Raw genomic sequence first — 21846 nt, 5'->3', positions numbered from 1 at the left:
TCTAGCCCAAACTGTTATCACATAAACTGCTGTGCTCAGTACTATACTTGCATCCGTTACCAGCTACAGGTACAAAATGCACTACTGTAGGTAACACTCAAGAGTCACACCTTACAATTTTTTTCCAAAATTTTTAAATATTTTTAGAGACCATACATTAGTATCAAAAGTAACTTATTTATTTACAAATCTCAGTGAACATTGGTTTTACTACTGGCATAAAAACAAAAACAAAGTATGACTTAGTTTACTCTCCCATCCTTCATTTGGTTGTGCAAGGGTTACAAGAAAGGAGCTGAAAACACTTTTTTCACTGACATTTTTATTAAAAAAAGAAATGGATATAATTCCAAATGCATAATGATTTGATGAAAGAGATGCCAATTTTCTGATCACAGCTACCACTTTAGATGTGTGGTCAAGAGTAAAACTAACCATTTCTAAGCTCTAATTGTTAACGTACTTGGAGCTGCTCTCCTGCAGGAGCCAAAGATGAAAAATACTCAGCCTTTTGTAACTTCATCATAAGTGTACATACTCCCTGCACTGATAGGAAGACATTTTGACACAACCCCCATGTTGTATTTTCTTGGCTATTCAAAAAGTACCCTTCACACTGCTAAAAAAGTACCCTTATGTTTTCACACCACTAAGAACTCCGTTTGGACTAATTCAGTAGCATACTCTAGCAGTTATACAGTTTGTATTCTTAGCTGCATGCAAACTGCTTGAGAAAATATAAAGGGATATACTGACGAAAATTACAATTACAGTAGTAACTTTCGAATCCCCATTCACTCGGCATATAAAGGCCCTTAAAAAGATGGCATTGACCTCAACCTTACATATGGGAAAAAAGGGAACAAACAGGGTTGAGTAGCTTGCATTGCTACAGCACGACTCAAGAATTTTAGCCTGCAAATCTGTATGTTTTGGATCAGATCTAGTTACTTCTGGTCCGCCCCCACAGCACCTGAAGTTAAAGCTTAATTTCATAGACAGCAGTGGGCATCTTTTGTTAACTTTGTCTGCGAAATCCAGCCCTCAGCCCAGCTTTAACTTTGCAAACCTATTTTCCGTGTTGTCCAAATGGCCAAAATACTGCACATATCCCAAGTTGGGGATATGGAGGTTTCTGGAGATACTTTTGTACTTTGCTGCCTGCACTACCTCTGTCCTGTCACGGGGTACTCCTCCCTACTGTACAGGGGGTGTGAGCTGATGCAGGGACATTTTTGTCTAGACTCTCAGCCTCTGTGCAAAGGTTATGTGGCACGGGCTCGCCAAAAGGAGCACCATCCATCCATCATGCAGGGCTGCGAGTGGCACTGTGAGAGGGATAAAAAATTCCAGTGTAAACTCTCTGAGACAGAACCTGGAATAGTACCTCATTCTCACAAACATCAGCCCTGTTCTGCTCACCAGATTCCACGGCCTCATGTCGAAAACAAAGGGTATCTCGTCATCTGCTTTCTGGGGAAGGAAAAGGTCCAAAAGCAGTTCCTGAATAGAACAGCAAGCTCCTGTACAAATGTTGTGCCGCTATCTTTTAGCAGCATACAGTACAGCACAGAAGACCTGAGGCAACAAGCAGATGCAAAGCTAAAACCACACCTCCAACTCCTGATTTTCCAGAGCCTTTTTTTTTCCCTTAAAATTTGAGACTTCCATCAGAATTTGTGATAGATAATCAGGAAATTATAGTTTCTAATGTACTGTAATAAGTAGAGCAGCTTAAATGTTTTTGTTTATTTTAGAATAACTAGCTATACTTCCAAGGTACTTACTTTTTCCCTTTAGTAACACATTGTTGGAGTCTTTCATTCTTGTTTTTTGAAGTTACTTCCTGGATTCTTTTAAAGGGACATTAAGACAGAGAAGTAATTAAACTCCCCTATATCCATGTACCCTTTTCAGCATAAAATGCTGATGTTTCTTTCTTCCCAGATGGAAGAGACTTTAACTACTTAAAACCTAGCAAAAGTTTTGATAAGAAAAGCCTCCATGTGCTGCTGCTTTAAAGTACAACCTGATTTGAACAGACGGAATATTTTTGAGCTTACTAGGAATTTCAGGGGACTAACAGAAATACCAACTGCAACAATGAAGACTCCTCATGGACACCTGCTTAGGGACTTAATTTTGCTTTAATGGGCTATTATCAAGGCTTCTCTAACAAACTCCCTCTTCTCCCCTCAAAATCAATTCTGGATCAATACAGGCACACATGCCCTGTATGGAGCCTTCTGTTCTTAGGACAGGATTAAAAGATTCGTTAGTTTTACGATAGCGTGGTTAAAAGATGGAAATTAAAAAACAAAAAAGAGATGGAGAAGATGCACATGTCCCACACGGTTAGATCTGGTCTGCTTAACAAACTCAGCATTTTCAAAGGTTCGACAGAAGGGATGCAACTTTGTACTGATTAGCACAGCAGCACAGCTCTGAGGAGTCCCAAAGAACGTTGCTCTATCTCCACGAATGATCAATTAAAAACCTGCCCGAGAGACAGCTTCCATCCAAATTCACTGCAGTTGTTCGTGAAACCGAGGTAGTAGCAAACACGGGCAGACAAGTGGTTAAGTCAGTTCTTTTAACCAAACAAGTAAAAAACTTTAAACAGAGCATAAATTGTATCAGCGTATAAACTGTACTGAAAAAACTAATTTAAAACTCTGACATAGGTGTATCAGTTACTATTTAAGATCCTTTAACATTCTGAAAAACATATTCCTTTACTGACTTTGCAATAGCAAGTCTCTATTAAGTTGATACCGTGTAATATTTTTTTAACCAAAAACGAGACACAAAAGAAGTCTAGGAAGAGTTATAAATTCTTCAGCTAAAACCCAATAGTAAATAGCATTAAAAAGCCTTCAAAATGTTGTACAGTACAGAAACATACCTTATTTTCATCTACATTTAGTCTACAGTTTGATAATGTTCTTACAGCTTCCTAGCACAGTTTTTTTAAAATATCTCCTTCATTATGAAATACAATGCTGTTCACGGAACAAAATTAAGACATTTTTCTATCAAACGTATAAATTTATTGCACCAAGTGCTAACGAATATTGCCTGCACAAAGGAATATATTTCAGATTTCCATGTTGTTAGTAATATTAAACAGTCTACTTTTGACTACAATGCTACTTCAAAAATAGTAAATGGTGTTTATCTAGCTAGTTCCATCAGATTCATTGGCATTTTGGATAACTGTGTAGAGAAAATCTGGTCTTAATAGAAAAAGGATATTATGTTGATGCAACAGACTGTGTATGTTTATTCTTTAATTACGTGATTTTAAAGAAACATGAGAATGTATACTCTGTATGCATCAGTTTGCTCGTCTGACTTCAGAACAAATAACACTGAAAAGATTTTCAAGCATTTGTTGGCATTTGGGGCTCTTTTTGAGAAGTAATATCTGCTTTGTTTACTTGAGAGAAGAAAGAAGAAATTCTAAAAACAAGCAAGGATTCAATCCGAAGGGAGCTGATATTGCACTCTGATTCTCTCCCACAAACATATTGATTATAGCAACTTTTTGGATTCAGAATAGTCTGTTGCACAGAAAGAAGCTTGAATTTTCAGCCTTTTCTGCTTTGGATAATCAGTAACTGCATGGTTTTCATTTAAAAGAGAGTTACTCTATTAAATGTAATCATTTTTCCCATACGTATTTACAGTTGTATTTTCAAAATATTTTGCCTGAGTTGCTGAGTAAACAGAGTTCACATACACTGGCAACAAGGACTCACACAAATTGTTTGCAGGAAACTAGAAAACACAGCTTTAAGATGAAGAATATGTAACGACGGCATTTCAGAAGAGAAACTTTCTTATCTAGCTCACCGATGAATAGTAAATGAACTTAATAGCCACAAAAAGCAGAAAGCAAGCAACAGATATGAAAATGTCTTTTACAGATTAAGAAAAAGTGCTTGGAAATCCTCATTGCTCACAGAAAACCTTACGATCACCTAGCAACCTATGTTACTGCTGCTTTCAATTTTGAACAGGCAGCCTTCACATTCAAAGATGTATCTGAGCCAACTGATGCAACTGTAAGTTTAAAGCAAAACAAAAACAAAAACAGAGATTTTTTTTTTGTTATTTAAATAAATTGCCCCTACCTTTCTTCTGAGAGTACGATGGCGACTGCACTTGAGAAAAAGTAGGTTTTTCTTCGGTGAAATATTCAGGTTGGTTGTACTGATTCAGGGCCATGTCCATGTCAGAGTACTCGCTTTTAAACACGTTTCCAGGGTAACTACAGGTATAAGGCTGATTCACCGCCCAGGCCTGTTCCATATATATGTTGTTACTGTGCAGGACCTGAGCATCACAACTGCTGTAACCCTGATTATCTTCGATATACGTGCAATAATCAGTGGACTGCATGTAGCAATTGCTACCAGCAGCTGGGTGCACTTCATATATTTCTTGCATACAGTAGTTCATTTTGTTACCCTATCTCAGCTTCTACTTTTCGCACACACACACACACACACAGGCATGCATACGCATGGAATGGGAAAGGAGCACTGAATATACAACACCAACAAAGTCGACTGCAAAACAGCCCGTTTTACTTTGGAGCGGCACCTGATGTGCTAAAATCCTATTTATACTGGGATGGCTTGTGAACTCCCCTGCCAGTCAAACATATTGGGAAGCAGATTTATGACAGTCAAAGGTCTTAATCTGTGACTGTAAGTTAATTCCAAGGGAAGATGGCAGACAGGTAGCAATGAGCACCAGACACAAAGAAGCGACGTCCCGACAAGCCTCCTGTTCCACTGTTTGTCTGCAATAATCATTTTATAAACCGTTTCCAGCCTTTCCCAATATGATTAGAAAATGATTACTAAGACAAGGACACAGTTATGTCACTGTAGTTGTCAACTTAAGTGTGAAGCATTATAAAGACTGCTTAAGAACTCCCAGAGGGCATACGCTGAAAATCCTAAAATCAATAATCCTGTTTTTCAGCATTAAACCACAGAAAATCCAATAGCGCTGTGTTGATGACCCAAACAGTAGTCTAGTTTTACGAAATTTAGCAACTTAATCTGTCATCAGCTTTATTGATTTTGGTTTACAGAATTACATGCATGAATCTCCCCAGCCTTCCACACACGTACAATCCTCCCTATTGCCTGGTAATGCAGTTATGGGAAAGCAGCTTTTTTAAACTTCAGTGACTTGGGGAGGTAATTTCTATTGAGTTCAACAGGTGGGAAACTTCAGAAATAATATAAGTTAATCAGCAAAAAGAACGTTACTTAAATATTACCAATAAGCTAATTGTTTTGCAATTTTCTTTGGTAATCTTTTATGTTTCGGTAATGAAAGACTTTCAGAAATGCATCTTTGTGACAACAGCCTGAGTAGAGTAGGCAGAGCTTTTTGCTTGTTTTGGCTCACATATTACACTTGTATAACACAGTGTGAAAAAGCACACATTAACAGTTAATTTTTTTTTTAGCTCAAGTCCATGATGTAGATTTTATAAGCGGGGATTTTGTCTGCGATAAAAGGCATGTATTAGGCAAGACCGGATTTTTCTAGAATGGATGTGCAGCACTTCCTAAAAAAACATGCCTGTGTTTCCTAAGAAACTTTGCAATAGTTGTTTACACAGAAACCCCAAGCCCATACCCGTTTATATGGTTGGTCAGTAATTCCGTAGTACATACAAATGCAATCCGTACAACCTGCCAAGCTTACTTCTCCACGCTCCCCGGCAAGAAAACATTCCACAAGTGCAATACGTGAGCTGTTCATTTACCACGAAACAATCTCCTTTAAAACTAGCAGCATTTTATGTCGGAGCTCGCACAGAGGTGAGGCTGCATTTTACAGGTTAGCAGAGCAGAGTACCTAGATATTTTTGCACCACCCAAAAAAGCTTTTGAGAACTGAACTTTAAATTCTCATTGGGAATTCCTTCCCTCGTGGATTTGCTCTGCCTGATGAGGCAAAATTTTCTCTTCTCTTGTTTTTCTCCCTCTTTGATTTAGGTTTGTTATTGAAAAAATAAACAGAATTGAGACCATATGTAGAAAGAGCCATCACAGCCAGGATGAAACCTGAGGATATGGTATCATGATGTGGCACAGGCTGTGAATTTCTTTCTATTCCAAGATCAATTCCTCAAACATTATTCGTTTTCTATTGCTATGTCAATAATACTTTGAAATGCGTCGTATGTGCTACTTTTCACAGAATTACTGTAATATTGCAAGGGAATTAAATTACAAGAAACGGCAAAGAATGAGGAGAAAAAGCAAAGCGGATGAAAAGAAAAAGGCTTTTCTGACAAAAAAAAAAGAAAAAAAAAGGAATGATAAACACCGCCACGGAATGAGGTTCCCTTACCTGTAATGTGCTAACAATAAAGAGGTTTATAGCACTGCAGATTGCTGTTCCCTTGGAAACAAATCAGTTCAAAAAGACTGCAAAGATTTAACATCACTATTAAAACTGAAATATTCCTAAAATATTTTCATTTGAATCTCTTAGGGTCCAATCCTGCAGGCCCCTTTCGTGTATCACTTTGAACTAAATCATGTGATAAAAGACAGTATCAAAAGTTCGAAAGTGGAGGAGAAAACAATATTTACAACTCTTCGTCTTGTATTCTGATTTGAATATTAGTCTTCAAATCATGTCACACTGAGCTTTCACTTCTTTCAGCAATGTAGTATCACATTTGGAATTTTCTTAGTTCACAAGTGTCCGTCTGCTTATGCTAACACATGGAAATTAATCACTAGTGGAGTAAAACCTCAGCTGTGGGCAGACAGGCCAACAATAACAGAAATTTTGACATTGTGGCAGAAGAAGATTCAAAGTTTTAACCCTTCACAGTCTGAGGTGTCAGCTCATTACAACAACAAAAAAATAATAGAAATTTCTTGCTCAATATGAGTCCTGAATGCCCCAAACATATTGAAATACTCACCCTGCAGTAAATCAGAAACAAGAGCAGAGCAGTCAGCAACGTTACTGCAGCCCAGCTGAGAATGCCTGAAATGAGGTTACTGCAGGAAGACTGCCTTCCAGTAGACCATACGGATCTTCATCGACTCATGTTTTAAATTCTCTGACTAAACCTTTTAATTATGAAGAATCAAATGTCCCACTAAGCTGCACTTCTCTTGTGACTTAACTCGGTTACTAAAATAACAAAATGAACCCACAGAAATTTTAAGTAAAGACAGTATTCCTGTGCACGATCCAACAGAATACTCCAAAACTGCCAAGATCCCCAAAACACCAAAACCCAGCATCGTTCAATGTAACCCACCCTGGCTGTGTCTCTCCGCTACCTTCATGATTGTGCAGGCTGCACGTTACTCACAGGAGTCGCATTTTCCTGACTGCTTCTAAATTGTGCACACCTGGTCTACGGTACTGGCTACCTCGAGGCTGCAGGTAAGGCTGCTACCCTCCACTTCCAAAAGATTTGGCGGGTGTGGGAAGTATTGTAGAGCCTTCAAATTATTCAGGGCAGAGTGCAGCTCCTGAAGGATCAAACGGAAGGATCTTACGTTCAATGTGTTTACACTTTATGCATACAGAAGGAAAAAAAATACACTATTCAGTCAAAAAACAACTCTGCACAATTGAAAATGTGGTGCCAAGGATCAGCTATACCTTTCTAAATTCTGCTATCTACACTCATACTATCAGCACCTAGTTTTAAAGACATGTTTTTACATGTTACAAAATAACTTATATTTCCTATTTACAGTTTTCCTCTTCGCCGGCATTCTTGCAGCTACTTCTAATGAAGGTTATGGGAAAACAAAAATTACTAGATTGCTCTTCAAGATGGATGCAAACCTGCACTTTCAGGACTTGTACCACGTAACATGAAACACATCCGTAAAGACAACAGTGAGAACAACTTTTGAGGAGTAGTAATGCCTTTTGCAACACAACATCAATTGTCGACTACAGCTATCTCCATGCCCAAGGGAATTACAACCTCTCTGTAATGTATATATTTGCACGACCTTATTCATTCACTTTATGCCCTATGATCAGAGGAGACTCAAAATGATGTTTCAAAAATACAACGGCACAAACTTATTGTTTGAGGAATTTAAATATCTGCTTATCACTTCAGTTCCAACCCTTGTGGATAGTGTTATAAACTAAGAAAGAAAAACTCGAACATCGGAATCCAATACCGAGCACTCAGAAGAACAGCATATATATATGTTTATAATATTTATTTTGAAAGCTCTACTTCTGACTAAATCGTAAAGTATGTAGAATTTTATTGCGGTAAAGTTACAAAAGCATTTGACAGTTCATAGAGTATGTCTCAATGGAATCAAAGACACTAAAATTGTCATTTTGTCTACACTATATTTGTAATATCACATTGTACAGTCGAGGGGAAAAGAGCTACAGCTTTCCTGCATAAAACATTTTATTTGGGTTTGCCACAGATTTCAAACTAGCTGCCTCTTGTTTGAAACCAAAGAAGAGCTTATTTACACAATCATAAGTCTCTTTTCTCAGCATGTGTCAGTTAGCTCCTTCTCTAAAACTGCCTCGCTCCCAAAACCTGCAGTACCTTGGTTATGACATGCCACTGAATTTGTATGTGACTCATAAAATGCCAGTGTGATGTGCCTTTTATTGAAATTCTTCAGGCTCATTAGTCTGTTTGGATAACAAAGAATGTCATAGCTTATATTTAAACGTTCGGATTCACTACAAACCCCGTTCTCCCTTAAAATATTTGACATCTTGAATATATTTGGTTAACAGAGCTTGTTCATGGAGCTTGATTGTTCATTACCAAGAATCGTCCACGGTTTGCTCTTGCTTTTTCTTGTGCTATGAATGGAACGGAATGGGATTTCCTTGCAGTTTTCATAACCAATGAAGGCAGCAGACTGTCTTTTCAGAAAGAAACTTTTCCTTGAGCCGTTTGCCAACAAACTGGCTAACAAAGTTCTTGGATAGTGTTTGACAACTTTTAAGACGGTCTCTGAATAAATATTGCTAAGCGTAATTATAGTTCCTGTGACCCAGACAACCCAATTTGTTAAGTCTTCCCATATCTCGTAATTGGAAGGCCCAGTTAGCAGGCATCACTTAATTAGGCAGCTTATCTCTTGAGAAAGTAACTGCCAACACTTAAAACGTGTGCCTTTTCCGAGTCATTCCCTCTCCAAACTCCACATGAACACTTTAAGGTAAAAAGTTGCATTTATTCAAAAATAGAGCAGAAAGGTAGCTAATGTAGCTCGATAGAACAGAATTAGCAGACTCTGGGGTGGGACTGTCTGGGTTTGGCAGCCTCCTGACAGCCCCGAGTAAGACGTTAAAGCGATCAACACCTGACATCTGTTAGCAAGGAGGCATTCTGAGGTAAAGAGCAACTAAATCTAAAGAAATCAGGTACTTAGACCAGTTTAACTTTTTCATGAGGTGATATCCTTCCTGACACTGTAATCTTTCTTCCTGGAGTGACGCAAGACTTAAATAAAAGAAAACAACCTGTAGTCTGTCCGTCCTCCTTCTCTCCCTCCTTCCCTCCCAATACACAGTAATTATTTTTTAGGTGAAGAACAACAAAAAACTATTCATCCCAGTTTAAAAATGAATTAAAATAATTTAAGCACTAAATTTGTGCTAATAGCTAAACTGTGATTCTTAAAATGAACTCTTTCAGCGCTACTCTGATATGAACAAAAAAAGCTATCTGAAAGAAAATGGTCAATTCTGACTAGTGAGGCAAATAATATTTATGACAAAAAGTTCCATTTATTTGAGTTCTTAATGTGAACTTACTGAAGCTTTGGGGGACAGTTAATAATAAGAAAGAAGAAAAGGCAGGGAAAATAGTCACAGGTAAGAGATGAAAACCTCGAGAGCAGCATATGAGTGCTTTACTTTGTCTTCGTATTTTTGATGTATCAAGTAAACGTGCTATTTAATAAGTTCAGGTTCAAAAAAATATTTTTGATCAGCTTATCAAGACCATAAACAGAGAGAGAGAAATAAATACTTAAAGGGCTATAGGAATAGAAATGATTTTACGTTAGATATCACACATAAAACCCCAGTAAGTACTCATCACATTGTCATCAGGGCTCTTCACAAAGCTTATAAATCATATAAAGAGAAATACTAAAAATCACAATTATCTCTGCTGCAAAATAAAATTATATTAAATTAAAAAAAAAAAAGTTAACAAGAAAACATCCCATACATAATAACGCTTTCACCAATGGCCAAATCCCTGACTATAAACAAAGACACAGCCTTTTTTTTTTTTTCTTTTAGTACAGTTTGCTGTGCTTGGCATAGTAATACCAATTACCTTTACACCTTTTTTCTTCTTTTTGATACTCCTGGGAACTTGACAGGACTTGAAAGTTTGCTTTTGTACGGCCTGGCTGTAAAATTGTGCTAGTCCAAGCTGAAGCATATCGACATTGTAAAAACTGCTGTCCATTCCTCTGGATATCATCATTTTTGGAGTGTCTTTTCCTACAGAAATGGTTTTCCGCTATGCCCACAACATCCCATTCCTGGTTTCTGTCAGGAAGGTGAATCAGTCTGTCCCATGACAGGAGGCCACTTTCTGGATGCTTGGCAAATACTGCAGGGCTACAAACTGTTGGCATTGCCAGAATCCTGCTCAGGTGTGGAGTTTTGGAAATCAAGTGTTTCCCCATCTCTCCTGATGCCGCGGTATTCCCATGCAGCTCCACTTGCCTGCACTGGTACGATGCCGAGCCTTTCAGCCATGCCCATTCAGCCACCATAGTTCCCCTTCAGTACAATTAAATATAAAATGTTCCCATCTGTGAAGCCTAAACAAGTAGGCAGCTCTACGTGGCCAGGCTAACACTAGACGTAACTTTCACAACTTCACAACTAGGACACGGGTCCCCGGGCAAGTTACCACCAATTTATTGCCTTGCTCATATGATCATTTGAGGTCTTGTAGGTCGAGGCTGGTCGTGAACAATTTTCAGATACTTAAAACACAAAACATCAAGGATTCAGCCTTGTTTGACTTTGCTCTTATCGTAGGCTGACCTGAGGGACACTCTGTTACCTAAGTGTGACACTCTTATGTGGGCATGCGTGGCAGTTCCACTTTTGCTACCTACTGCCTTTCCCCGGCTGTGGTCACAGCGGAGCATCGGGCGCCGACCTTACCACAGGAGTTCTGACGTGTGGGTCCAGGGTCGGTAAGAAACAGCACTAAAGCAGCATGATTCGATCTGGTTAGTCAAAATGCTTTGGTAAATTGATTTATTCCTTCGTATAACAGAAACAGAGATAGCACCAGTGGATTTATCTATAAAGCTAAATATAGCCCATTTTCTATTTTCGGGTAGTAAAACTAAATGCTATTGAAATGACACCTCAGAGGCTGTATTCTGCATTTAAGGAAATTTGTTTATTTTATGTTATATGTACCAAAACTCAACTACAAATTAGTTTTCTAACTTGCATATAGAAAACAGCAAATTCCTGTCATTTGATGACTGCTATCTACTGTGGTTTTAATCATGGGAGGATTGTGTTATTTTAATGGACCAAAGAGTTAATTTCACATACTTTTCACTTCGTAAAGTTATTCAGATGTATATTAGCAAGCAAATGCACGCTAAGTCAGTTATTTCCTGAGAAAAATGTTTAAAAATACCTTTGGATATCAATTACCAGACCTAACATAGTATTGGTATTTCTGCATGTTTTGTCTTAAGAGCTCTGTTAAGGGGAACATTGCTAATATAGGACATAATTCACAAGCTTTAATTATGGTTATTATTAAATACTGTTATCCTATGTTAAACCCTGCTTACATATTTATGAGCTTTCCTCAATATCTTGGTTAATTTAAATGTGAATTCATACTTCTTTTTTTTTTTTCCTCCTGCTGGGAGCGTAAGCCCACCTGATATTTTAAGTTTAAAGTCCGTTCCTTCCACTGTATCTTGGTTGGACAACCATAGCATGAATGTGTCTGAGATACTATCTGGCATGACAAACTTCGGTGCATAGGACCAGTTCAGATGACTACAGAATTTGACCTTACCTACTTACTTCTGGCTCTGCAGATCTGATCTTAGTTCAAACTTTTTTTCTTAGTAAAATTAAGGACTGACTCTAAATACAGGCAATATGGTAAGAGAATATCACTTGTGGGAGGATAACCAGATTTAAAATAGAATAGTGAAAGTAACACGGAAAAATATTAGGCATCTAAAAAAATTTAAACAGAATATAATATTTTTTTCATGATTGTATCATTTTTATGTCTTCTAGACTTCATAAAAAGCTCAGACTTGGAGGGAAACATTGGATTGTTGCAGTAAGACCCTCTGGGAGCTGCACAGAACTTCCCTTAAGATCTGAACCTAACTCAGCCATCTTGCTCTTCTTGGCACAGAGAGAGCCGTGCACTGTGACCCACCCTGCCACCAGGCGCTGGGTAACCTCAGATGATGTCTCCTTCAGCACAAGGCTACTCTCCTCCTTCTTGTTCTCCGTCACATTCTAGCTATCTCCCTGCATGAATAATACCGATTTTCTTTTAAGTCTGGGAGACAAGAGTGTGCAATATATATGTTATAGACAGTAATATAATTTGCTTGTAAATAGATATTTCTATGCTTTGTCAGTTTCTTGAAAAGACCACCGATCCCATATAATCCTCTGCCTTGTTAAAAAAAAAAAAAATCAGTTATATCCATAACTCATTTCTTGCGTTAGTACTGGAAACAAGATCAGCGATTCATAATCAAGGCTGTTCAATCTTGTTAGGGAAAAATTCCCACATCCTTTTCCCCACTTTACCATTGTTATTAAAGGCCATCTTTGCTGTCTTTTAGCTCGTATTATGAGGCTTTGCTTTACCTTTGATTTTAATTAAAAGACATACACTCATCGAGACGGTAAAGCTTATCTTCCCTAAGGATTCAAAGAGAATGCCACACAAGGCGTACAGATTTTTAAGTATACCAAGGAACCCTAAAGCCCTCCTTAACTTAAAAAACAAAATTAAAAGATATTTTCCAATTTCTGTATTTGCAAAGTATCTCTGTGATTCTTCATAGATATAGACATGTTTCAGCTATGAGAATAAACAGATTCTACTACAGCTTCCATCACCTGGAATTTTCCCAGAGTTTCCCAAAAGCTAACCCAATATGAAGCAGCTTTGTCCATTCTTTTCCTTTTAGTTCCCTCTGATTTTTTTCTGTTTTGACTCCTATGCTAGCTAGAGTCTATTTAATTTTACAAGCCTCTATTTTATTTCCCAAATTCTCTTTAGTCACCACAAATGTTTTACATTCAAATTTAACTAGATGAAGACTAAGCAGTAAGGAACCAGCACTGACGGACCTCGTATTTTGTCTTCTTTTCCACCACTTCTGTGGTGCAACAGATATGCATATCCTAAGAAATACCACTCAGCTTATTAAAATGTTAAATTACAGTTTCACTACAGGACTACCTTATTTATTCTACTACTTTTCTTTCCACATATCTTACTTGATTTTGTCTAAAGATTTTTTTGCTTCCCATCAGAATGCAGTTCCTACATCTCTCCTACATCTGCTCTTGATTTTGTCAAACCAAAACCCTTTATAGAGGCTGATAATGTAATTTTGTATGAGATCCCTAATTGTAGGAGAAGCATCTCTCTCTCTCCCTCTAGCTACTGTTAAAATGGCAATAATCACGGCACAAAGCAGTGCAGCCTACTGGGATGAATCGCGACTAAAACCACAGGCCTTATTTCAGAGTGAAGAGGGACTAATAAGAAGGGACGAGCACTCTTCTTGTCAACCTAACTGAAGGAATTAGCAAGTAACTAGAGATAGAAAAGCAGCATATCATAGCAATAACTGGCACCTGAGCAGTCAACAGTCCAAAAAGCTTTCTCAGGTTTCCACCAGAGTGTCTCTAAAGATAAGTCTGTTTTATAGAAGAAGCAAATTTTAGCAGATCAAGCAGATTGAGCTAAACTAAAAGTAGAGGCAAGGACAATTCCTCAGAAATTATTTATTATGGGTCACGATAAAAACACCTAATTAGTGAATGTAAAGGTTGGCCTGTTCTCAGCTAGGCAGTTATTATCTGAATGTCAATATATAAAGGATATAAAAACAGTGGAAAAATTAATTTGTTTTCATCTCAAATAATTATATACATTTTTTCTACCAACTCTGCCAAGAGTGGTACAGAAGAGATATCAAAACCCCTCTCCCTTCTATAGTACATCTCAGGAAAAGGGAGTCATAGCTTATTTCTTCCAGAAAGACAGGAGCTGATAGCCAGGCAGCCAGGACGATAGCATTTTTTCGCTGGAATGAGCTGTGTACCTACCCTGACAAAAACTTGGGGCATACGGCACAGGATAGAAAAGAGTGCTTGTTCCACAAAGAGTACTCACCAAACCAACCCTATGGGTGCCACGTTAAACCCTCCCTGAGGTACCCTAAGAGTTACACCCATTTTTTTTAGCTCAGGGTTGTCCCTGTTATTCCCAAGGCTGGCATTTGCATTACCACTGTAATTGTTACGGCTTTATGCTGCAGGAGCTCCAGCTGACAGCTACATCCACTGCTGGTGAAAGCTGTTGTGTGTCCACACAGTCCCAGCTCCTCGCAGCCCACACGGCTCACACTTTTTGGGAGAGCACAGACATTTCTTTTTCACCCTCAGCAACAGGACATCACTTGGTTTCAAGGCAAAAGACAAACCAACAGTTCTGGGATGTTACAGGCTTGCTATTTTATTTTTTTTACAATTACAAAGGCATTTCCTCTCAACAAAAAGTTATTTTACATTCCAAAACTGCTCACACCCTGTAAAAATGTCCAATTGCGGCTCATCAAAATAATAGCAGTAGGTGAAGAAGTCTCTGAATTGTCACTGCTGTACCTGATTGGAAAACAAAAGATTGACAGAAATGGTTCCTATATAAAGGTTTATCTCTTCTCCTATTGGAATTTTAATGAAAACTGAGCAGCAAGCGCCAACAGCATGTTTAGTTTTTAGTTTTTTTTTTTTTTAAACATTGAAGTATACAAGCATCTAAGGACATCTAAGTGGGATGGCTTCAGAGAGATCAACTAAGGCAAATGTAATCAGGATTAGGACTGAGGGGTGCATAATAGGTTGATCGAGCTGCCTAGCTTTGCATGGACTCATTCCAATAGCTCTGAATGATTTTCACCTAGTGATTTAATAAAAAAGAAAAAAAATACAATTAAAGGACACCCCTCCTCCAAGCAAAATTAAAACCAGATTTGTGTTTTCTGCAAGCATTTTAAAGCATACAAAGTAACTAAAACTGAAGGCACATAAAGTTTTCGTGTGTGTTTGTGCTGGGAATGATAAAACTATCTGTGCCAGACAAGGCTAAGGTTTCATTTCTTCTCATTACTTTTATGTCAGTTCCCAGCATTTTCTTTTCATTCCTTTGTTTTGCTCCTCTTCTCTCCTCTTTTCCATTCCCCCTCTTTTCCCTTTCTCCCAAATAACACTAACATTTTCTTCTTATTCTTCCTTATCAAACACTAAAACAATTCACAATGGAGTTTCCCAACTTTTAAACTAGGTTCAAGTGATCCTTGAATAAGAAGAAAGACAGAGCACAACTAATACAGACCGGCCAGATCCTTATTTATGAATATGCAAAACATGCTTCCATACAATATGTCAAATAAAATATTTGAGAACGTGATTTTTATCCTTTGTTTTAAAATGTAAGAATAACGCTTACTGTAAAAAAAACGCGTACAATGAGAGATAAAGGACTCTAATCAGAAGGTGGAACTAGTGATGTCTGCTGAAACCACTGGTGGTTTCCAGGATTTCAGAAATGTTTGTGTGTATGTCTGTGCTGGAGGAAATAAACAGAGCCAGGATTATTTAATCCAGGACTGTTACACTCTTTACTCCCTTTAGCAGTGGCAATATCATAAAATGTTTAAATACTGCATGCTAATATGAAATACTAATACTTCGTACTAAATACTAAAACACTTTACAATATGGTTTTGAATATGAAGTATATTTCAATATTTTCAAAGAATCTTTTGGACAAAGATGAAACTGTTATGAAAGAACAGTGTGCAGATATTACAGTAAATGTTGTAAAGTGTTCTTAATGTGTGAAAAAAGAAACATTAAGAAACCTGCAATGTAAAGTGCAATATCTTTTTCCTAGTTCTTACTGACAGGTATCATAATGAGCCCTTCAGTGTGAAGCAGTGTAATCGCTTCTTAAAAACACATTGAATTTCAATTAACTACTAAAGGAATAGTGGACACATACTTATCAAGAACCTGGGCTTGACATTGCGCTCAAATTTCTGAACATAAGAAAAAATTAATCAGAGGAAAAAAATATCTATAGGAATGTGGTAGCAAATCTGTAAACTAACCACAGGCAGGTTCTGAGCATAGAGAAGCAAATGGTTCAGGGTTTTGGTATGTAAAGCTATTTGAAACCTTCTCTCTAGAAAAATGAACAGGAGATCCGTACTTGAATATGAAACCTTGTGACAGCTACAGATACAAGAAAAATACTGAAAGAAACAAGTGACCACAGGTATACAGGAAAAAGTAAGACACCTGCTTATTGGAACTGGAAAAAAGTGGCCCTGGAATTGCCAATACAGTCATGTAGATGTTAAATGTATCAGCTCCTTGTAGCTCTGCACAAGACGGGGGAGGTATTTTCCTGAGAACAAGGAGTACCTGAGCATGCCAGCACTGCTCACACCACAGGGCTCGCCGGGTTCCTGTTCTCCAACAGCAGCCACAAGTGGATACCCGGGGAAGAGTAAGAACAAAGCAAGCGAGATGAGAGCTCCCACCGATAGTCTCCCAAATTCCAGCTAGCGTCAGCCCAAGGGATTGCCCCAGTCCCCGTAGCCTATCTGCACCATAGTAATACCCAAGGGATCTCTCTTTGAAGTACAGTCCAGTCTCCTCCGGTGTACGCTTCTTGCATTCATGTCTTTGGCAAGGAGTTCCAGTACCTGCCAGTTTTTTGTATGCAGAACTGCCTCTGTTTGTTTTCAACCAAGATTAATTTGATGTCAAAACAGACAGTGATCCCTCTCCAGGATTCATCCTGCAGACCACTGCTTTTATCCGTATGGGAAAACTAATGGATTATTACTTTCTTCATGTTATGTTTGGTAGTTCTGTTATTGCCTCAGAGTTTACCAAAACAAAAGTGAGAAGGCAAAACACTGTTTATAGATTAAGGATAAAATACCATAAAATACATCTTTTAAAATGTGTAAATCACAGTGGAACCATCTGGGAAACTAAGCTGTCCTTCGAAGCAGCACCACAGTTTTGGAAAATCTTGATTCTTAGTACTGCTTTGGCCACAAGCCCTCAAATCAATTCATATGGTCCTTCCTCAATCCCACACTGGACCTTCCACCCCTGCCTACTGAACGGATGCTGTGAATAAACAGCAAATCCTGGGGACACGTGCATATCATGTGTGCTCTTCGTTTTTTTCAGGATGAAGAACTAATTCATGCTATTCTACTTTTAGAATTGCTGAAAGAGACTCTACATCTTGAAGTACGACCTCCTGTTCAAGGACCAAGGTTTGAGCAGTTGTTAGGTGAAAACAGAGGTACTACAACCAGCAGTCTTGATAAATACATAGTAAAACCAAAAACAAATGAAGAAACAAAACAACAGCAACAAAAACTAATAAAAGTGAAAATAACAAAACTCCCAAAGTTTGTCCAAACAATGCAAGTGATCACACACACAGAGCAAATCTGCAAGTTTGGCCTCCCTGTTTTGAAACATGGTTTCTTTAAACATTTCCTTAAATGTTTGTCTTCCATTATTATAAACACCATAGCAAATCTGATGTTTTTAAAGAACAACATCAGAAATGCATTTAGAGAATGTAAAAGGTATTTTGTTTATGTGGAAATAACCAGTGAACGTCTGATTGGGTAGTAGCTACCCCATAGTTCATCAGCAGCTTTACACTGGGCACAAAACAAACAAACAAACAAACAAAAACCAGTCCTCTCTACATATAGAGCTACATATGGAGGACAGGTGGTGTGAGCTCACTTGTCTGACATATAAGCAGAAGAACTGAACAGCAGTCTGGGGTCAGGCTTATGAAGAACATACAATGGCAGTCTGCTGCTCCGGTAGCAAGCACAGCAAAGGAAAGTGTTCTGGTTTATAGGCTAGTGGAGAAGACTTAGAAAAACAAAACAAAACACAAGGATATTTTCTTTTTATGGTTAACTATTTTGGCAGGTTTTTTTTCTGCAAAGTTAACAAGTATGTTTTATATTGACACTATGCACTCCCTCTAACTGAAGGCAGCAGTGTAACAGTGTTATGCAGTCTAAATTTCAAACATTTAATCTTCTGATCCCATCAGAAATAAATTCAGAAAGATGAGTTAACAAAAAGAAGCACCTCTGGTTTAAATAAAATTATTATAGAAATGGACTAAGTATACTGGTGAATTACAGAAAACATAGAAAGGGAGAAAATATCATCACTACCACAAAAAAAACATACTTAAGAAAATGGCTAGCAGATGTTGCAAAGCTAAAATAAATACATGTTTGTCTTCTCTGTTCATTGTGAAATTTAACCAGACCTGTATTTTTTGAAAAATAAGTGCATTTAATCTGGAAAATATAGCAGGTATCCATGAGCTGTAAGTATGAAACTTAAACACCCTTAGAAACAGACAGAGGTAAGACCTTCACATTTTCCTAAAACAACAACAAAACCAGCCAAACAAAACCACACACACACACACAACAACAACAAAAAAACTCTTTCGAGAGCCTTTTTTCCCCATGATGGGGAAGAAAACCCTAACACATTAGAGAACCGCATGAAACACTGCAAAATGTACTTGCCTTTCAAAACTTTTGTATTTATATATACTTTTTAAAAGCACTTAAAACATTAATGATTAAAATGAAAAAAAAAAAGTTAAAATTAAGCCAGAATGTCTGTAACCTAGAACTTACTGAGTGTGATATTTTTAACTGCATATTCAAAAATACGCTCCTAAGTAATAAGAGCCATCATGGAATGATTCATAGCTTCATGCAAAAACATCCCACAATATAAATCTTGTTAACCTTTTGAAAATCCCCAAAAGCTCATTACAAAGCTGCTGAATCCTGGCATAACAAAACCTTATATTAAAGTATTTACTGTCCTTCTAAAAAGTCCATTACTAAAAGAAATAATACACTTGAGTTAGTCGGATTTTATCATGGTCTGGTGGAAAAAGAAGTGTCAGTCATTTCTGTGAAATTAAATTATCCTAGGAGAATGATTATAGAAGTTCAGAAGAAATAATTTCTCAACTAATGGTACACAATAAACTACCGTCCCTCTGAATTAATGACAAGTTTACAGGCTAATTAGCCTTCAGCGAAAAGATTCATGAAGAAAAGGGGATATCTTTCCTACCCTATTCTCCCAGTTCTTAGAAACTACATACAACACCAGATACTGGCTTTCAGATGGATTTGTTTGCATAAAAGCTGGTTAATTTTCTTCTCCAAATGAGGGACCTGTTACAAGAAATGCTGCATATTACATTCCACTTATTGAAAACATGCATTTATGACATTTAAATGATATTCCCTAATGTAAGCACTTCATTTTATCATAATTCCTATCTTGATCTAACTTTACAGTCATTACCAAATAGAACAATGTGAATATTTGAGAGCAGAAGCACAATGTCTGGGTCTATTATGAAACCAAACACACTCCAAGTAAAATCAGAGGTAAATCCTGGCCTTACTGAAGTAAGTGAAAGAGCTGCTGCGGACTTCACTGAGACCACTGCTGCGCTCCCTACATTCCATCTGTATCTACCACGAAGGGGAAATGAAACAGTTACTATATTATACAAATACTATTTTCTGATTTTTAGATTGTGTTCTTGAATTCCCTCTTCAGTTCTCACTCCAGTAAATGAAGTAAGAGCAAGATCTGTCTCGGGGCTTGCCCTGCATCTTGGGAGAAAATGCAGAGCAAGCTGCCTCCAGAGTTGGATTACTGTAAGTAAACAACGATACCACAGCCAGAAGCTTCACTGGAGTGTTTAGACAGCAAGAACTTTGTTATGAACTATACTGCACAGTTATTTGAAACTACTGTATCTTCCCAAAGAGAAAATATTACTAACTTTTAAAATTTTCTATTTTATTGTATAAATATATGGCAGGAAGAATTGTAGTTAATGCTGAAACAGGACTGATTTTTAAATACTCACAACTATTTTCCATGCGTTACTCAGTGGACAGTAATTGCTGGTGTCAACTGTAAAGCTGCCGATGAACTATGGGAGCAGGCATTTTCCAGTTACTTCCATTAAAAAACAAAACAAAACAACTTTTCATTTCCCAAATGCATTACTTATGTTCTTCAAAAGCATCAGATTTGCTACAGCATTTCTCATAAAAGACTATGAACATTTAAAGAAATCAGGTTTCAAAACAAGAAAGCTAAACTTTCAGATTTGCTTTGTTACATTCGTATGTGTGATAACTCATTTGAAAAACCTTTTATTTCAGGGAATACCCCAAGCTCCAGTTTAACAAATTTGATTTCCTTTTATGATAAGATCACCCATCCAGTCGATCAAGGGAAACCAGCTGACGTGGTCTTTTTGGATTTCAGTAAAGCTTTTGACACAGTTTTCCATAGGATCCTGCTGGACAAAATGTCCAGCACACAGCTAAACAAAAACATCATCCGATGGGTGAGCAATTGGCTGACGGGCAGGGCTCAAGGGGTTGTGGTAAATAGGGCCACATCAGGCTGGTGGACGGTCACCAGTGGGGTCTCCCAAGGCTCCATTTTAGGGCCAGTCCTCTTCAATGTTTTTATAAATGATTTGGATGAAGGACTAGAAGATGTTTTGAGCAAATTTGCCAACAACACCAAACTTGGAGGAGTTGTGGACTCAGCTGAGAGTGGAAAGGCCTTGCAGAGAGATCCGGACAGATTGGAGAGCTGGGCGATCACCAACCACATGAAGTTTAACAAAACCAAGTGCCGGGTCCTGCACCTGGGATGGGGCAACCCTGGCTATACGTACAGACTGGGCAACGAGACGCTGGAGAGCAGCCCCGCAGAGAGGGATCTGGGGGTTGTGGTTGACAGCAAGTTGAATATGAGCCAGCAGTGTGCCCTGGCAGCCAGGAGGGCCAACCGTACCCTGGGGTGCATCAAGCACGGCATCGCTAGTCGGTCGAGGGAAGGGATTGTCCTGCTCTACTCTGCGCTGGTGCGGCCTCACCTCGAGTACTGTGTGCAGTTCTGGGCACCACAGCACAAAAAGGACATTAAAATGTTGGAGAGTGTCCAGAGGAGGGCGATGAAGATGGTGAAGGGCCTAGAGGGGAAGACAGATGAGGAGTGGCTGAGGTCACTGGGCCTGTTCAGCCTGGAGAAGAGGAGGCTGAGGGGGAACCTCATTGCGGTCTGCAGCTTCCTTGCGAGGGGGAGCGGAGGGGCAGGCGCTGATCTGTTCTCTTTAGTGACCAGCGATAGGACCCGCGGGAATGGTGTCAAGCTGAGGTAGGGGAGGTTTAGGCTGGACATCAGGAAGAGGTTCTTCACTGAGAGGGTGGTCGCACACTGGAACAGGCTCCCCAGGGAAGTAGTCACTGCACCAAGCCTGTCAGAGTTTAAGAAGCGACTGGACTGTGCACTTGGTCACATGGTCTGAATTTTGGGCAGACCTGTGCAGTGCCAGGAGTTGGACTCGATGATCCTTATGGGTCCCTTCCAACT

At 38.4% G+C, this 21846-nt stretch overlaps 1 protein-coding gene across 13 annotated transcripts in view; it reads right to left on the bottom strand.

The window, feature by feature from the left end:
- The window catches only part of THRB (thyroid hormone receptor beta), a 167070-nt gene that overhangs the window by 28634 nt on the left and 116590 nt on the right, over window positions 1–21846 (bottom strand). Inside the window, exon 1 of one of the 13 annotated variants that reach the window (XM_083824298.1) lies at window positions 20321–20348. The exons of 10 other annotated variants lie outside the window; for them this stretch is intronic. In XM_083824298.1, the coding sequence (XP_083680424.1) occupies window positions 20321–20333 (13 nt within the window). In that variant the 5' untranslated portion in view covers window positions 20334–20348. Of the gene's footprint in view, window positions 1–4136; window positions 6957–20320; window positions 20349–21846 lie in introns of those variants that run through there. 2 more of the 13 variants (XM_083824297.1, XM_083824292.1) reach the window with 2 other exon arrangements.

Source organism: Anser anser, assembly GCF_964211835.1.
Source record: "Anser anser genome assembly, chromosome: 2".
In the NCBI taxonomy this organism is placed as follows: Eukaryota; Metazoa; Chordata; class Aves; order Anseriformes; family Anatidae; genus Anser; species Anser anser.
The sequence above is the reverse complement of the archived record's forward strand: the minus strand, read 5'-3'. Positions and strand labels throughout refer to the sequence as shown.